The 18,709-nt window shown below is 50.4% G+C and overlaps 1 protein-coding gene across 3 annotated transcripts in view; it reads right to left on the reverse strand.

The window, feature by feature from the left end:
* Positions 1 to 5,212: 5,212 nt before the first annotated feature.
* The window catches only part of LOC129864881 (CD9 antigen-like), a 73,763-nt gene continuing 60,266 nt past the window's right edge, over positions 5,213 to 18,709 (reverse strand). For all 3 annotated transcript variants that reach the window (XM_055937177.1, XM_055937178.1, XM_055937179.1), the window contains exons 3-8: positions 12,380 to 12,477; positions 12,161 to 12,235; positions 8,349 to 8,450; positions 8,112 to 8,201; positions 6,186 to 6,269; positions 5,213 to 5,804 (exon numbers count right to left, since the gene is read on the reverse strand). In XM_055937177.1, coding sequence (XP_055793152.1) covers positions 5,739 to 5,804; positions 6,186 to 6,269; positions 8,112 to 8,201; positions 8,349 to 8,450; positions 12,161 to 12,235; positions 12,380 to 12,477 — 515 coding nt within the window. In that variant the 3' untranslated portion in view covers positions 5,213 to 5,738. The remainder of the gene's footprint in view (positions 5,805 to 6,185; positions 6,270 to 8,111; positions 8,202 to 8,348; positions 8,451 to 12,160; positions 12,236 to 12,379; positions 12,478 to 18,709) is intronic.

Here is an 18,709-nt window from a genome sequence, read left to right on the forward strand (position 1 = left end):
CAGGGGTATATTACTAACTAAGGACTTAGTTTACCAGGGGTATATTACTAACTAAGGACTAGTTTACCAGGGGTATATTACTAACTAAGGACTAGTTCACCAGGGGTATATTACTAACTAAGGACTAGTTCACCAGGGGTATATTACTAACTAAGGACTAGTTCACCAGGGGTATATTACTAACTAAGGACTAGTTCACCAGGGGTATATTACTAACTAAGGACTAGTTCACCAGGGGTATATTACTAACTAAGGACTAGTTCACCAGGGGTATATTACTAACTAAGGACTAGTTCACCAGGGGTATATTACTAACTAAGGACTAGTTCACCAGGGGTATATTACTAACTAAGGACTAGTTCACCAGGGGTATATTACTAAGGACTAGTTCACCAGGGGTATATTACTAAGGACTAGTTCACCAGGGGTATATTACTAAGGACTAGTTCACCAGGGGTATATTACTAACTAAGGACTAGTTCACCAGGGGTATATTATTAACTAAGGACTTGTTCACCTGGGGTATATTACTAACTAAGGACTTAGTTCACCAGTGGTATATTACTAACTAAGGACTAGTTCACCAGGGGTATATTACTAAGGACTAGTTCAACAGAGGTATATTACTAATGACTAGTTCACCAGGGGTATATTACTAACTAAGGACTAGTTCACCAGGGGTATATTACTAAGGACTAGTTCACCAGGGGTATATTACTAAGGACTAGTTCACCAGGGGTATATTACTAAGGACTTAGTTCACCAGGAGTATATTACTAACTAAGGACTAGTTCACCAGGGGTATATTACTAATGACTAGTTCAACAGAGGTATATCACTGATGACTAGTTCACCAGGGGTATATTACTAACTAAGGACTAGTTCACCAGGGGTATATTACTAACTAAGGACTAGTTCACCAGGGGTATATTACTAACTAAGGACTAGTTCACCAGGGGTATATTACTAACTAAGGACTAGTTCACCAGGGGTATATTACTAACTAAGGACTAGTTCACCAGGGGTATATTATTAACTAAGGACTAGTTCACCTGGGGTATATTACTAACTAAGGACTTAGTTCACCAGGAGTATATTACTAACTAAGGACTAGTTCACCAGGGGTATATTACTAATGACTAGTTCAACAGAGGTATATTACTAATGACTAGTTCACCAGGGGTATATTACTAACTAAGGACTAGTTCACCAGGGGTATATTACTAAGGACTAGTTCACCAGGGGTATATTACTAAGGACTAGTTCACCAGGGGTATATTACTAAGGACTTAGTTCACCAGGAGTATATTACTAACTAAGGACTAGTTCACCAGGGGTATATTACTAATGACTAGTTCAACAGAGGTATATTACTAATGACTAGTTCACCAGGGGTATATTACTAACTAAGGACTAGTTCACCAGGGGTATATTACTAAGGACTAGTTCACAAGGGGTATATTACTAACGACTAGTTCACCAGGGGTATATTACTAACTAATGACTAGTTCACCAGGGGTATATTACTAACGACTAGTTCACCAGGGGTATATTACTAACTAAGGACTTAGTTTACCAGGGGTATATTACTAACTAAGGACTAGTTCACCAGGGGTATATTACTAACTAAGGACTAGTTCACCAGGGGTATATTACTAACTAAGGACTTGTTCACCAGGGGTATATTACTAACTAAGGACTAGTTCACCAGGGGTATATTACTAACTAAGGACTAGTTCACCAGGGGTATATTACTAACTAATGACTAGTTCACCAGGGGTATATTACTAACGACTAGTTCACCAGGGGTATGTTACTAACTAAGGACTTAGTTTACCAGGGGTATATTACTAACTAAGGACTAGTTCACCAGGGGTATATTACTAACTAAGGACTAGATCACCAGGGGTATATTACTAACTAAGGACTAGTTCACCAGGGGTATATTACTAACTAAGGACTAGTTCACCAGGGGTATATTACTAACTAAGGACTAGTTCACCAGGGGTATATTATTAACTAAGGACTAGTTCACCTGGGGTATATTACTAACTAAGGACTAGTTCACCAGGGGTATATTACTAACTAAGGACTAGTTCACCAGGGGTATATTACTAACTAAGGACTAGTTCACCAGGGGTATATTACTAACTAATGACTAGTTCACCAGGGGTATATTACTAACGACTAGTTCACCAGGGGTATATTACTAACTAAGGACTTAGTTTACCAGGGGTATATTACTAACTAAGGACTAGTTCACCAGGGGTATATTACTAACTAAGGACTAGTTCACCAGGGGTATATTACTAAGGACTAGTTCACCAGGGGTATATTACTAATTAAGGACTAGTTCACCAGGGGTATATTACTAAGGACTAGTTCACCAGGGGTATATTACTAACTAAGGACTAGTTCACCAGGGGTATATTACTAACTAAGGACTAGTTCACCAGGGGTATATTACTAACTAAGGACTAGTTCACCAGGGGTATATTACTAACTAAGGACTAGTTCACCAGGGCTATATTACTAACTAAGGACTAGTTCACCAGGGGTATATTACTAACTAAGGACTAGTTCACCAGGGGTATATTATTAACTAAGGACTAGTTCACCTGGGGTATATTACTAACTAAGGACTTAGTTCACCAGGGGTATATTACTAACTAAGGACTAGTTCACCAGGGGTATATTACTAAGGACTAGTTCACCAGGGGTATATTACTAATTAAGGACTAGTTCACCAGGGGTATATTACTAAGGACTAGTTCACCAGGGGTATATTACTAACTAAGGACTAGTTCACCAGGGGTATATTACTAAGGACTAGTTCACCAGGGGTATATTACTAACGACTAGTTCACCAGGGGTATATTACTAACTAATGACTAGTTCACCAGGGGTATATTACTAACGACTAGTTCACCAGGGGTATATTACTAACTAAGGACTTAGTTTACCAGGGGTATATTACTAACTAAGGACTAGTTCACCAGGGGTATATTACTAACTAAGGACTAGTTCACCAGGGGTATATTACTAACTAAGGACTAGTTCACCAGGGGTATATTACTAACTATGGACTAGTTCACCAGGGGTATATTACTAACTGAGGACTAGTTCACCAGAGGTATATTACTCAGGACTTAGTTTACCAGGGGTATATTACTAACTAAGGACTAGTTCACCAGGGGTATATTACTAAGGACTAGTTCACCAGGGGTATATTACTAACGACTAGTTCACCAGGGGTATATTACTAACTAAGGACTAGTTCGCCAGGGGTATATTACTAACTAAGGACTAGTTCACCAGGGGTATATTACTAAGGACTAGTTCACCAGGGGTATATTACTAACGACTAGTTCACCAGGGGTATATTACTAACTAAGGACTTAGTTTACCAGGGGTATATTATTAACTAAGGACTAGTTCACCAGGGGTATATTACTAACTAAGGACTAGTTCACCAGGGGTATATTACTAACTAAGGACTAGTTCACCAGGGGTATATTACTAACTAAGGACTAGTTCACCAGGGGTATATTACTAAGGACTAGTTCACCAGGGGTATATTACTAACTAACGACTAGTTCACCAGGGGTATATTACTAACTAAGGACTAGTTCGCCAGGGGTATATTACTAACTAAGGACTAGTTCACCAGGGGTATATTACTAACTAAGGACTAGTTCACCAGGGGTATATTACTAACTAAGGACTAGTTCACCAGGGGTATATTACTAACTAAGGACTAGTTCACCAGGGGTATATTACTAACGACTAGTTCACCAGGGGTATATTACTAACTAAGGACTAGTTCGCCAGGGGTATATTACTAACTAAGGACTAGTTCACCAGGGGTATATTACTAAGGACTAGTTCACCAGGGGTATATTACTAAGGACTAGTTCACCAGGGGTATATTACTAATTAAGGACTAGTTCACCAGGGGTATATTACTAAGGACTAGTTCACCAGGGGTATATTACTAATTAAGGACTAGTTCACCAGGGGTATATTACTAAGGACTAGTTCAGCAGGGACATCGTTGCCTGTTGGCCGTTTATTGGGATGAATATTGTCCTGGAGGCAGCTCTACTAGCTGGTTGGCCGTTTATTGGGATGAATATTGTCCTGGAGGCAGCTCTACTAGCTGGTTGGCCATTTATTGGGATGAATATTGTCCTGGAGGCAGCTCTACTAGCTGGTTGGCCGTTTATTGGGATGAATATTGTCCTGGAGGCAGTTCTACTAGCTGGTTGGCCGTTTATTGGGATGAATATTGTCCTGGAGGCAGCTCTACTAGCTGGTTGGCCGTTTATTTCGGATTAATATTGTCCTGGAGGCAGCTCTACTAGCTGGTTGGCCGTTTATTGGGATGAATATTGTCCTGGAGGCAGCTCTACTAGCTGGTTGGCCATTTATTGGGATGAATATTGTCCTGGAGGCAGCTCTACTAGCTGGTTGGCCGTTTATTGGGATGAATATTGTCCTGGAGGCAGCTCTACTAGCTGGTTGGCCGTTTATTGGGATGAATATTGTCCTGGAGGCAGCTCTACTAGCTGGTTGGCCGTTTATTGGGATGAATATTGTCCTGGAGGCAGCTCTACTAGCTGGTTGGCCGTTTATTGGGATGAATATTGTCCTGGAGGCAGCTCTACTAGCTGGTTGGCCGTTTATTGGGATGAATATTGTCCTGGAGGCAGCTCTACTAGCTGGTTGGCCGTTTATTGGGATGAATATTGTCCTGGAGGCAGCTCTACTAGCTGGTTGGCCGTTTATTGGGATGAATATTGTCCTGGAGGCAGCTCTACTAGCTGGTTGGCCATTTATTGGGATGAATATTGTCCTGGAGGCAGCTCTACTAGCTGGTTGGCCGTTTATTGGGATGAATATTGTCCTGGAGGCAGCTCTACTAGCTGGTTCACCCACACATTCTGATTGTAATCACACTGCTAACACTACGCGTAATCTTAAAACAAGCTCCTTTTAGTTTTCATAATGTTTTTTACTTTGTGGCCCATCTAGCGGAAAGCTCTCAGCTCATCCTCCAGGACAAATGTAATCCCAGTAAACGTCCTGTGTTCTGGGGTCTTTCTGACCTAAATGACCATATGTTTGTTGAGTTGAACATAAACCAAGACAGTTGTTGTGTTCCCTGGATCTGATCCCCACGTCCAACTCCACAGTCACTCACAGTCTAACATCCATATTAATTCATTTTATTTGGCAATTCAAAGAAATTACACATCTTTGTTCATCAAAATAGTTGCAATAAAACTGTTTATAAAATCTGTACTCTGCCTTAAAAGTTGTTCCAGTCCATGTAGCTGAACAAATAGGCACTATGAGGAGAAACGTAGTCAGGTTTTTAAAGCACAGTTTACATTCTGGCAGCTTTTAAGGCGTTTTGCTTCTACAGTGATGAAACGATACAGTGATTACATTAATGTTACACAGCCTGAAACCTCAGCACAGCTCCACACATTCACAGGAGACTGAGTTTCCATCCAGGGTAGAGACTGGCTGGCTGACTGGCTGACTGGCTGGCTGACTGACTGGCTGGCTGGCTGGCTGGTTGGCTGGCTGGCTGGCTGACTGGTTGGTTGGCTGCCAGCCTAAAACTGACAACTAACCCTAATCCTAATGGCAGTACAAACATAGTGAGCATTTAACATCTATTGAGGAAAGACACACAGATAAGTTAAGGCACGGAATGGCAGAGTCTGGGTCTACATGATGTCACGAGACCTCCTGATGGCACAGCACAGCAGCATGCTGAAGATCATCCCAAAGATCTGGATAGAAGAGAAAGACATCATTAGAGGACAAGAGGAAGGAGAGAAAGACTCTTACACATCATTAGAGGACAAGAGGAAGGAGAGGAGTGGAGGAGAGGAGGAGTGGAGAAGGGAGGAGAGTAGGAGAGAGAGGAGAGGAGAGGAGAGAAAGACACTACATATCATTAGAGGACAAAAGGAAGGAGAGGACAGAGGAGTGGAAGAGAGAGGAGAGGAGAGAGGAGAGAAAGACACTACATATCATTAGAGGACAAGAGGAAGGAAAGGACAGAGGAGTGGAGAGAGAGAGGAGAGGAGTGGAGGAGAGAGAGAAAAGAGGAGTGAGAGGTGTGAAGGAGAGAGAGACAGGAGAGGAGAGAGTTGATTGGCTGCTCTCACCATGAGGACTCCAATTCCGATGCCCACTCCTCCAATGATATGGAGTTTAGAGTTGAACACCTCATCAATGGCCGTTGGACAACTCTGATAGGACGACACACTGAGATTACACACTACTACAACTCTGACAGGACGACACACTGAGATTACACACTACTACAACTCTGACAGGACGACACACTGAGATTACACACTACTACAACTCTGACAGGACGACACACTGAGATTACACACTACTACAACTCTGACAGGACGACACACTGAGATTACACACTACTACAACAACACACTGAGATTACACACTACTACAACTCTGACAGGACGACACACTGAGATTACACACTACTACAACTCTGACAGGACAACACACTGAGATTACACACTACTACAACTCTGACAGGACAACACACTGAGATTACACACTGCTACAACTCTGACAGGACGACACACTGAGATTACACACTACTACAACTCTGACAGGACGACACACTGAGATTACACACTACTACAACTCTGACAGGACAACACACTGAGATTACACACTGCTACAACTCTGACAGGACGACACACTGAGATTACACACTACTACAACTCTGACAGGACAACACACTGAGATTACACACTACTACAACTCTGACAGGACGACACACTGAGATTACACACTACTACAACAACACACTGAGATTACACACTACTACAACTCTGACAGGACGACACACTGAGATTACACACTACTACAACAACACACTGAGATTACACACTACTACAACTCTGACAGGACGACACACTGAGATTACACACTACTACAACTCTGACAGGACAACACACTGAGATTACACACTACTACAACTCTGACAGGACGACACACTGAGATTACACACTACTACAACTCTGACAGGACGACACACTGAGATTACACACTACTACAACTCTGACAGGACGACACACTGAGATTACACACTACTACAACTCTGACAGGACGACACACTGAGATTACACACTACTACAACTCTGACAGGACGACACACTGAGATTACACACTACTACAACAACACACTGAGATTACACACTACTACAACTCTGACAGGACGACACACTGAGATTACACACTACTACAACTCTGACAGGACGACACACTGAGATTACACACTACTACAACTCTGACAGGACGACACACTGAGATTACACACTACTACAACTCTGACAGGACGACACACTGAGATTACACACTACTACAACTCTGACAGGACGACACACTGAGATTACACACTACTACAACTCTGACAGGACGACACACTGAGATTACACACTACTACAACTCTGACAGGACGACACACTGAGATTACACACTACTACAACTCTGACAGGACGACACACTGAGATTACACACTACTACAACTCTGACAGGACGACACACTGAGATTACACACTACTACAACTCTGACAGGACGACACACTGAGATTACACACTACTACAACTCTTCTACCCTACAATATACAATTCTACCCTCCAATATACACTTCTACCCTCCAATATACACTTCTACCCTGTAATATACAATTCTACCCTATAATATACACTTCTACCCTCCAATATACATTTCTACCCTCCAATATACATTTCTACCCTCCAATATACACTTCTACCCTATAATATACACTTCTACCCTCCAATATACAATTCTACCCTGCAATATACACTTCTACCCTCCAATATACACTTCTACCCTATAATATACAATTCTACCCTCCAATATACACTTCTACCCTCCAATATACACTTCTACCCTACAATATACATTTCTACCCTCCAATAGACACTTCTACCCTATAATATACATTTCTACCCTCCAATATACACTTCTACCCTACAATATAATAGCTTGTCACTCAAATAGTTGTTGCTGTAGGGGTTATGTTTGTTACCGTGGTAATCAGAGCCTCCAGTCCTTCCTTCTTTGGGCAGGTCTCCCTGGCGCTGTCAATCACCGTGCCTGTCAGGCCGCAGCAGTTCAGCTGCCCCAGGGAAACACAGACAACACAACTTTAGTTCCACTATACACTACAGACAGACAGACAGACAGACAGACAGACAGACAGACAGACAGACAGACAGACAGACTTAGAGTTGTGTGGCAGACAGACAGACATGTATGTACTCACTCCAAAGTGTATGAGGCGTAATGTCTCCTTCAGGGCCTCCTGCTTGGTGTTCAAGTAGTTATTGTAAGTCTGCTTGTAGAACTCTGTGATGTCATCCACCACCTAGACAGAGACAGACGGGGGAGACAAGGGAGACCGGGGGTGGGGGGAGAAACCAGGGGGAGGGGAGAGAAACCAGGGGGAGAGGAGAGAGACCAGGGGGAGGGGAGAGAGACCAGGGGGAGGAGAGAGAGACCAGGGGGTGGGGAGAGAGACCAGGGGGTGGGGAGAGAGACCAGGGGGTGGGGAGAGAAACCAGGGGGAGAGGAGAGAGACCAGGGGGAGGGGAGAGAGACCAGGGGGAGGGGAGAGAGACCAGGGGGAGGGGAGAGAGACCAGGGGGAGAGGAGAGAGACCAGGGGGAGAGGAGAGAGACCAGGGGGAGAGGAGAGAGACCAGGGGGAGGGGAGAGAGACCAGGGGGAGGGGAGAGAGACCAGGGGGAGGGGAGAGAGACAGACAAGGGGAGGGGAGAGAGACCAGGGGGAGGGGAGAGAGACCAGGGGGAGGGGAGAGAGACCAGGGGGAGGGGAGAGAGACCAGGGGGAGGAGAGAGACACCAGGGGGAGGGGAGAGAAACCAGGGGGAGAGGAGAGAGACCAGGGGGAGGGGAGAGAGACAGACAATGGGAGGGGAGAGAGACCAGGGGGAGGGGAGAGATACCAGGGGGAGAGGAGAGAGACCAGGGGGAGGGGAGAGAGACCAGGGGGAGGGGAGAGAGACCAGGGGGAGGGGAGAGAGACCAGGGGGAGGGGAGAGAGACCAGGGGGAGAGAGACAGACAAGGGGAGGGGAGAGAAACCAGGGGGAGGGGAGAGAGACCAGGGGGAGGGGAGAGAGACCAGGGGGAGGGGAGAGAGAGACCAGGGGGAGGAGAGAGACCAGGGGGAGGGGAGAGAGACCAGGGGGAGGGGAGAGAGACCAGAGGGAGGGGAGAGAGACCAGGGGGAGGGGAGAGAGACCAGGGGGAGAGAGACAGACAAGGGGGAGGGGAGAGAGACCAGGGGGTGGGGAGAGAAACCAGGGGGAGAGGAGAGAGACCAGGGGGAGGGGAGAGAAACCAGGGGGAGAGGAGAGAGACCAGGGGGAGAGGAGAGAGACCAGGGGGAGGGGAGAGAGACCAGGGGGAGGGGAGAGAGACCAGGGGGAGGGGAGAGAGACCAGGGGGAGGGGAGAGAGACCAGGGGGAGGGGAGAGAGACCAGGGGGAGGGGAGAGAGACCAGGGGGAGGGGAGAGAGACAGACAAGGGGAGGGGAGAGAGACCAGGGGGAGGGGAGAGAGACCAGGGGGAGGGGAGAGAGACCAGGGGGAGGAGAGAGACACCAGGGGGAGGGGAGAGAGACCAGGGGGAGAGGAGAGAGACCAGGGGGAGGGGAGAGAGACAGACAATGGGAGGGGAGAGAGACCAGGGGGAGGGGAGAGAGACCAGGGGGAGAGGAGAGAGACCAGGGGGAGAGGAGAGAGACCAGGGGGAGGGGAGAGAGACCAGGGGGAGGGGAGAGAGACCAGGGGGAGGGGAGAGAGACCAGGGGGAGAGAGACAGACAAGGGGAGGGGAGAGAAACCAGGGGGAGGGGAGAGAGACCAGGGGGAGGGGAGAGAGAGACCAGGGGGAGGAGAGAGACCAGGGGGAGGGGAGAGAGACCAGGGGGAGGGGAGAGAGACCAGAGGGAGAGGAGAGAGACCAGGGGGAGGGGAGAGAGACCAGGGGGAGGGGAGAGAGACCAGGGGGAGAGAGACAGACAAGGGGAGGGGAGAGAAACCAGGGGGAGGGGAGAGAGACCAGGGGGAGGGGAGAGAGAGACCAGGAGGAGGGGAGAGAGAGACCAGGGGGAGGGGAGAGAGACCAGGGGGAGAGGAGAGAGACCAGGGGGAGGGGAGAGAGACAGACAAGGGGAGGGGAGAGAGACCAGGGGGAGGGGAGAGAGACCAGGGGGAGGGGAGAGAGACCAGGGGGAGGGGAGAGAAACCAGGGGGAGGGGAGAGAGACCAGGGGGAGGGGAGAGAGACCAGGGGGAGGGGAGAGAGACAGACAAGGGGAGGGGAGAGAGACAGACAAGGGGAGGGGAGAGAGACCAGGGGGAGGGGAGAGAGACCAGGGGGAGGGGAGAGAGACAGACAAGGGGAGGGGAGAGAGACAGACAAGGGGAGGGGAGAGAGACCAGGGGGAGGGGGAGAGAGACCAGGGGGAGGGGGAGAGAGACCAGGGGGAGGGGGAGAGAGACCAGGGGGAGGGGGAGAGAGACCAGGGGGAGGGGAGAGAGACCAGGGGGAGGGGAGAGAGACCAGGGGGAGGGGAGAGAGACAGACAAGGGGAGGGGAGAGAGACCAGGGGGAGGGGAGAGAGACCAGGGGGAGGGGAGAGAGACCAGGGGGAGGGGAGAGAGACCAGGGGGAGGGGAGAGAGACCAGGGGGAGGGGAGAGAGACCAGGGGGAGGGGAGAGAGACCAGGGGGAGAGGAGAGAGACCAGGGGGAGAGGAGAGAGACCAGGGGGAGGGGAGAGAGACAGACAATGGGAGGGGAGAGAGACCAGGGGGAGGGGAGAGAGACCAGGGGGAGGGGAGAGAGACCAGGGGGAGGGGAGAGAGACCAGGGGGAGAGGAGAGAGACCAGGGGGAGGGGAGAGAAACCAGGGGGAGGGGAGAGAGACCAGGGGGAGGGGAGAGAGACCAGGGGGAGGGGAGAGAAACCAGGGGGAGGGGAGAGAAACCAGGGGGAGGGGAGAGAGACCAGGGGGAGGGGAGAGAGACCAGGGGGAGAGGAGAGAGACCAGGGGGAGGGGAGGAAGACCAGGGGGAGGGGAGGGAGACCAGGGGGAGGGGAGGGAGACCAGGGGGAATGGAGGGAGACCAGGGGGAATGGAGGGAGACCAGGGGGAGGGGAGAGAGACCAGGGGGAGGGGAGAGAGACCAGGGGGAGGGGAGAGAGACAGACAATGGGAGGGGAGAGAGACCAGGGGGAGGGGAGAGAGACCAGGGGGAGGGGAGAGAAACCAGGGGGAGGGGAGAGAGACCAGGGGGAGGGGAGAGAGACCAGGGGGAGGGGAGGGAGACCAGGGGGAGGGGAGAGAGACCAGGGGGAGGGGAGAGAGACCAGGGGGAGGGGAGAGACCAGGGGGAGGGGAGAGAGACCAGGGGGAGGGGAGAGAGACCAGGGGGAGGGGAGAGAGACCAGGGGGAGGGGAGAGAGACCAGGGGGAGGGGAGAGAGACCAGGGGGAGGGGAGAGAGACAGACAAGGGGAGGGGAGAGAGACCAGGGGTAGGGGAGAGAGACCAGGGGGAGGGGAGAGAGACCAGGGGGAGGGGAGAGAGACCAGGGGGAGGGGAGAGAGACCAGGGGGGGAGGAGAGAGACCAGGGGGAGGGGAGAGACAGACAAGGGGAGGGGAGAGAGACAGGCAAGGGAAGAGGAGAGAAACCAGGGGGAGAGAAGAGAGATAGAGAGGGGAGGGGAGACAGACAGGGAGAGAGAGGAGAGACAGGGGGAGAGAAGAGAGACAGAGAGGGGAGGGGAGACAGACAGGGCGGGAGAGGAGAGACATGAGAGGGGAGGGGAGACAGACAGGGCGGGAGAGGAGAGACATGAGAGGGGAGGGGAGACAGACAGGGCGGGAGAGGAGAGACAGAGAGGGGAGGGGAGACAGACAGGGCGGGAGAGGAGAGACATGAGAATGTAGAGATGCTCAGGTTTTGTATTGAGCTGAAATAGAATGTCTGATGGTCTGTCCACACAGTCAGCACAACACACAGTATAACAGCCTCTGAGTGTGTTACCGTATCTCTATTGGAGAGCCCCCAGATCCCTGCTGCTACCTCCACCCCAAAGATCAACAACAGGAAGAAGAAGAACTGGAGACGGGGAGAACGAGAGACAAAGGGGGCGGGGAGAGAGACAGACAGGGGGGAGAACGAGAGACAGACAGGGTGTGAGGCCTTTCTCTTTCAATGAAACGTGTGTGATTGTATTGTATGATCACCATCATTGATCCTCACCAGTCCGAGCATGCAGGGGGATTCCTTAATGGCTCCACAGCAGCCCAGGAACCCCACGACCATCATCAACGCCCCCGCAGCGATCAGAATATACACACCTGTGGACCACACACACCACACACACACACACACACACCATACACACACACACACACACACACACACCAACACAGTGAATAACGGCTTTAACCGTTACAAATGATGAATGCTGATGTTGAAAGTTTTTCTCTAGTCTCACTCTGTCACAAACCACAAGCTAATGCAGGGATGGACACACACACACACACACACACACACACACACACACTTGTTTGGTGCCAACAGATCCAGCTAGAAGAAATGATGTCTTGGTCAACAGATCATGGTGATGTCAGAAAAACAACTCCTCCCACTAACGGATTCTGAGACAGAATTAACATGATGTCATTCCTCTGTAACCCTGGTGATATAGCAGCCCTCTGTAACCCTGGTGATATAGCATCCCTCTGTAACCCTGGTGATATAGCAGCCCTCTGTAACCCTGGTGATGTAGCAGCCCTCTGTAACCCTGGAGATATAGCAGCCCTCTGTAACCCTGGAGATATAGCAGCCCTCTGTAACCCTGGTGATATAGCAGCCCTCTGTAACCCTGGAGATATAGCAGCCCTCTGTAACCCTGGTGATATAGCAGCCCTCTGTAACCCTGGAGATATAGCAGCCCTCTGTAACCCTGGTGATATAGCAGCCCTCTGTAACCCTGGAGATATAGCAGCCCTCTGTAACCCTGGTGATATAGCAGCCCTCTGTAACCCTGGAGATATAGCAGCCCTCTGTAACCCTGGTGATGTAGCAGCCCTCTGTAACCCTGGTGATATAGCAGCCCTCTGTAACCCTGGTGATAGAGCAGCCCTCTGTAACCCTCTAACCCTAACCCCAGTAATTAACATGATGTCATTCCTCTGTAACCCTGGAGACATAGCATCCCTCTGTAACCCTGGAGACATAGCAGCCCTCTGTAACCCTGGAGACATAGCAGCCCTCTGTAACCCTGGTGATATAGCAGCCCTCTGTAACCCTGGTGACAAAGCTGCCCTCTGTAACCCTGGTAATAGAGCAGCCCTCTGTAACCCTGGTGATATAGCTGCCCTCTGTAACCCTGGTGACATAGCAGCCCTCTTTAACCCTGGAGACATAGCTGCCCTCTGTAACCCTGGAGACATAGCAGCCCTCTGTAACCCTGGTGACATAGCAGCCCTCTGTAACCCTGGAGACATAGCTGCCCTCTGTAACCCTGGAGACATAGCTGCCCTCTGTAACCCTGGTGATATAGCTGCCCTCTGTAACCCTGGTGATATAGCTGCCCTCTGTAACCCTGGAGACATAGCTGCCCTCTGTAACCCTGGTGATATAGCAGCCCTCTGTAACCCTGGTGATATAGCAGCCCTCTGTAACCCTGGAGATATAGCAGCCCTCTGTAACCCTGGTGATATAGCAGCCCTCTGTAACCCTGGTGATAGAGCAGCCCTCTGTAACCCTGGTGACAAAGCTGCCCTCTGTAACCCTGGTGATAGAGCAGCCCTCTGTAACCCTGGTGATATAGCAGCCCTCTGTAACCCTGGTGACATAGCAGCCCTCTGTAACCCTGGAGACATAGCAGCCCTCTGTAACCCTGGAGACATAGCAGCCCTCTGTAACCCTGGAGACATAGCAGCCCTCTGTAACCCTGGTGATATAGCATCCCTCTGTAACCCTGGTGATATAGCAGCCATCTGTAACCCTGGTGACATAGCAGCCCTCTGTAACCCTGGTGATGTATCATTCCTCTGTAACCCTGGTGATATAGCATCCCTCTGTAACCCTGGTGATATAGCAGCCCTCTGTAACCCTGGTGATATAGCAGCCCTCTGTAACCCTGGAGACATAGCAGCCCTCTGTAACCCTGGAGACATAGCAGCCCTCTGTAACCCTGGAGACATAGCAGCCCTCTGTAACCCTGGTGATATAGCATCCCTCTGTAACCCTGGTGATATAGCAGCCCTCTGTAACCCTGGAGACATAGCAGCCCTCTGTAACCCTGGTGATATAGCATCCCTCTGTAACCCTGGTGATATAGCAGCCCTCTGTAACCCTGGTGACATAGCAGCCCTCTGTAACCCTGGTGATGTAGCAGCCCTCTGTAACCCTGGTGATATAGCAGCCCTCTGTAACCCTGGAGACATAGCAGCCCTCTGTAACCCTGGAGACATAGCAGCCCTCTGTAACCCTGGTGATAGAGCAGCCCTCTGTAACCCTGGTGATATAGCATCCCTCTGTAACCCTGGTGATATAGCAGCCCTCTGTAACCCTGGTGATATAGCAGCCCTCTGTAACCCTGGTGATATAGCAGCCCTCTGTAACCCTGGTGATATAGCAGCCCTCTGTAATCCTGGTGACATAGCAGCCCTCTGTAACCCTGGAGACATAGCAGCCCTCTGTAACCCTGGAGACATAGCAGCCCTCTGTAACCCTGGTGATATAGCAGCCCTCTGTAACCCTGGTGATATAGCATCCCTCTGTAACCCTGGTGATAGAGCATCCCTCTGTAACCCTGGTGATATAGCATCCCTCTGTAACCCTGGTGATATAGCAGCCCTCTGTAACCCTGGTGATATAGCAGCCCTCTGTAACCCTGGTGATAGAGCAGCCCTCTGTAACCCTGGTGATAGAGCAGCCCTCTGTAACCCTGGTGACATAGCAGCCCTCTGTAACCCTGGAGACATAGCATCCCTCTGTAACCCTGGAGACATAGCAGCCCTCTGTAACCCTGGTGATATAGCAGCCCTCTGTAACCCTGGTGATGTAGCAGCCCTCTGTAACCCTGGTGATATAGCAGCCTTCTGTAACCCTGGTGATATAGCAGCCCTCTGTAACCCTGGTGATATAGCATCCCTCTGTAACCCTGGTGATAGAGCATCCCTCTGTAACCCTGGTGACATAGCAGCCCTCTGTAACCCTGGAGACATAGCAGCCCTCTGTAACCCTGGAGACATAGCAGCCCTCTGTAACCCTGGTGATATAGCATCCCTCTGTAACCCTGGTGATATAGCAGCCATCTGTAACCCTGGTGACATAGCAGCCCTCTGTAACCCTGGTGATGTATCATTCCTCTGTAACCCTGGTGATATAGCATCCCTCTGTAACCCTGGTGATATAGCAGCCCTCTGTAACCCTGGTGATATAGCAGCCCTCTGTAACCCTGGAGACATAGCAGCCCTCTGTAACCCTGGAGACATAGCAGCCCTCTGTAACCCTGGAGACATAGCAGCCCTCTGTAACCCTGGAGACATAGCAGCCCTCTGTAACCCTGGTGATATAGCATCCCTCTGTAACCCTGGTGATATAGCAGCCCTCTGTAACCCTGGAGACATAGCAGCCCTCTGTAACCCTGGTGATATAGCAGCCCTCTGTAACCCTGGTGATATAGCAGCCCTCTGTAACCCTGGTGACATAGCAGCCCTCTGTAACCCTGGTGATGTAGCAGCCCTCTGTAACCCTGGTGATATAGCAGCCCTCTGTAACCCTGGAGACATAGCAGCCCTCTGTAACCCTGGTGATAGAGCAGCCCTCTGTAACCCTGGTGATATAGCATCCCTCTGTAACCCTGGTGATATAGCAGCCCTCTGTAACCCTGGTGATATAGCAGCCCTCTGTAACCCTGGTGATATAGCAGCCCTCTGTAACCCTGGTGATATAGCAGCCCTCTGTAATCCTGGTGACATAGCAGCCCTCTGTAACCCTGGAGACATAGCAGCCCTCTGTAACCCTGGAGACATAGCAGCCCTCTGTAACCCTGGTGATATAGCAGCCCTCTGTAACCCTGGTGATATAGCATCCCTCTGTAACCCTGGTGATAGAGCATCCCTCTGTAACCCTGGTGATATAGCATCCCTCTGTAACCCTGGTGATATAGCAGCCCTCTGTAACCCTGGTGATATAGCAGCCCTCTGTAACCCTGGTGATAGAGCAGCCCTCTGTAACCCTGGTGATAGAGCAGCCCTCTGTAACCCTGGTGACATAGCAGCCCTCTGTAACCCTGGAGACATAGCATCCCTCTGTAACCCTGGAGACATAGCAGCCCTCTGTAACCCTGGTGATATAGCAGCCCTCTGTAACCCTGGTGATGTAGCAGCCCTCTGTAACCCTGGTGATATAGCAGCCTTCTGTAACCCTGGTGATATAGCAGCCCTCTGTAACCCTGATGATGTAGCAGCCCTCTGTAACCCTGGTGATGTAGCAGCCTTCTGTAACCCTGGTGATGTAGCAGCCCTCTGTAAACCCTGGTGATATAGCAGCCCTCTGTAAACCCTGGTGATATAGCAGCCCTCTGTAACCATGGTGATATAGCAGCCCTCTGTAACCCTGGTGATATAGCAGCCCTCTGTAACCCTGGTGATATAGCAGCCCTCTGTAACCCTGGTGATATAGCAGCCCTCTGTAACCCTGGTGATATAGCAGCCCTCTGTAACCCTGGTGATAGAGCAGCCCTCTGTAACCCTGGTGACATAGCAGCCCTCTGTAACCCTGGTGATATAGCAGCCCTCTGTAACCCTGGTGACATAGCAGCCCTCTGTAACCCTGGTGATAGAGCATCCCTCTGTAACCCTGGTGATAGAGCAGCCCTCTGTAACCCTGGTGATATAGCAGCCCTCTGTAACCCTGGAGACATAGCAGCCCTCTGTAACCCTGGTGATATAGCATCCCTCTGTAACCCTGGTGATATAGCAGCCCTCTGTAACCCTGGTGACGTAGCAGCCCTCTGTAACCCTGGAGACATAGCATCCCTCTGTAACCCTGGAGACATAGCAGCCCTCTGTAACCCTGGTGATATAGCAGCCCTCTGTAACCCTGGTGATGTAGCAGCCCTCTGTAACCCTGGTGATATAGCAGCCTTCTGTAACCCTGGTGATATAGCAGCCCTCTGTAACCCTGGTGATATAGCATCCCTCTGTAACCCTGGTGATAGAGCATCCCTCTGTAACCCTGGTGACATAGCAGCCCTCTGTAACCCTGGAGACATAGCAGCCCTCTGTAACCCTGGAGACATAGCAGCCCTCTGTAACCCTGGTGATATAGCATCCCTCTGTAACCCTGGTGATATAGCAGCCATCTGTAACCCTGGTGACATAGCAGCCCTCTGTAACCCTGGTGATGTATCATTCCTCTGTAACCCTGGTGATATAGCATCCCTCTGTAACCCTGGTGATATAGCAGCCCTCTGTAACCCTGGTGATATAGCAGCCCTCTGTAACCCTGGAGACATAGCAGCCCTCTGTAACCCTGGAGACATAGCAGCCCTCTGTAACCCTGGAGACATAGCAGCCCTCTGTAACCCTGGAGACATAGCAGCCCTCTGTAACCCTGGTGATATAGCATCCCTCTGTAACCCTGGTGATATAGCAGCCCTCTGTAACCCTGGAGACATAGCAGCCCTCTGTAACCCTGGTGATATAGCAGCCCTCTGTAACCCTGGTGATATAGCAGCCCTCTGTAACCCTGGTGACATAGCAGCCCTCTGTAACCCTGGTGATGTAGCAGCCCTCTGTAACCCTGGTGATATAGCAGCCCTCTGTAACCCTGGAGACATAGCAGCCCTCTGTAACCCTGGTGATAGAGCAGCCCTCTGTAACCCTGGTGATATAGCATCCCTCTGTAACCCTGGTGATATAGCAGCCCTCTGTAACCCTGGTGATATAGCAGCCCTCTGTAACCCTGGTGATATAGCAGCCCTCTGTAACCCTGGTGATATAGCAGCCCTCTGTAATCCTGGTGACATAGCAGCCCTCTGTAACCCTGGAGACATAGCAGCCCTCTGTAACCCTGGAGACATAGCAGCCCTCTGTAACCCTGGTGATATAGCAGCCCTCTGTAACCCTGGTGATATAGCATCCCTCTGTAACCCTGGTGATAGAGCATCCCTCTGTAACCCTGGTGATATAGCATCCCTCTGTAACCCTGGTGATATAGCAGCCCTCTGTAACCCTGGTGATATAGCAGCCCTCTGTAACCCTGGTGATAGAGCAGCCCTCTGTAACCCTGGTGATAGAGCAGCCCTCTGTAACCCTGGTGACATAGCAGCCCTCTGTAACCCTGGAGACATAGCATCCCTCTGTAACCCTGGAGACATAGCAGCCCTCTGTAACCCTGGTGATATAGCAGCCCTCTGTAACCCTGGTGATGTAGCAGCCCTCTGTAACCCTGGTGATATAGCAGCCTTCTGTAACCCTGGTGATATAGCAGCCCTCTGTAACCCTGATGATGTAGCAGCCCTCTGTAACCCTGGTGATGTAGCAGCCTTCTGTAACCCTGGTGATG

The sequence above is a fragment of the Salvelinus fontinalis genome, chromosome 11, assembly GCF_029448725.1.
Source record: "Salvelinus fontinalis isolate EN_2023a chromosome 11, ASM2944872v1, whole genome shotgun sequence".
Taxonomy (NCBI): domain Eukaryota; kingdom Metazoa; phylum Chordata; class Actinopteri; order Salmoniformes; family Salmonidae; genus Salvelinus; species Salvelinus fontinalis.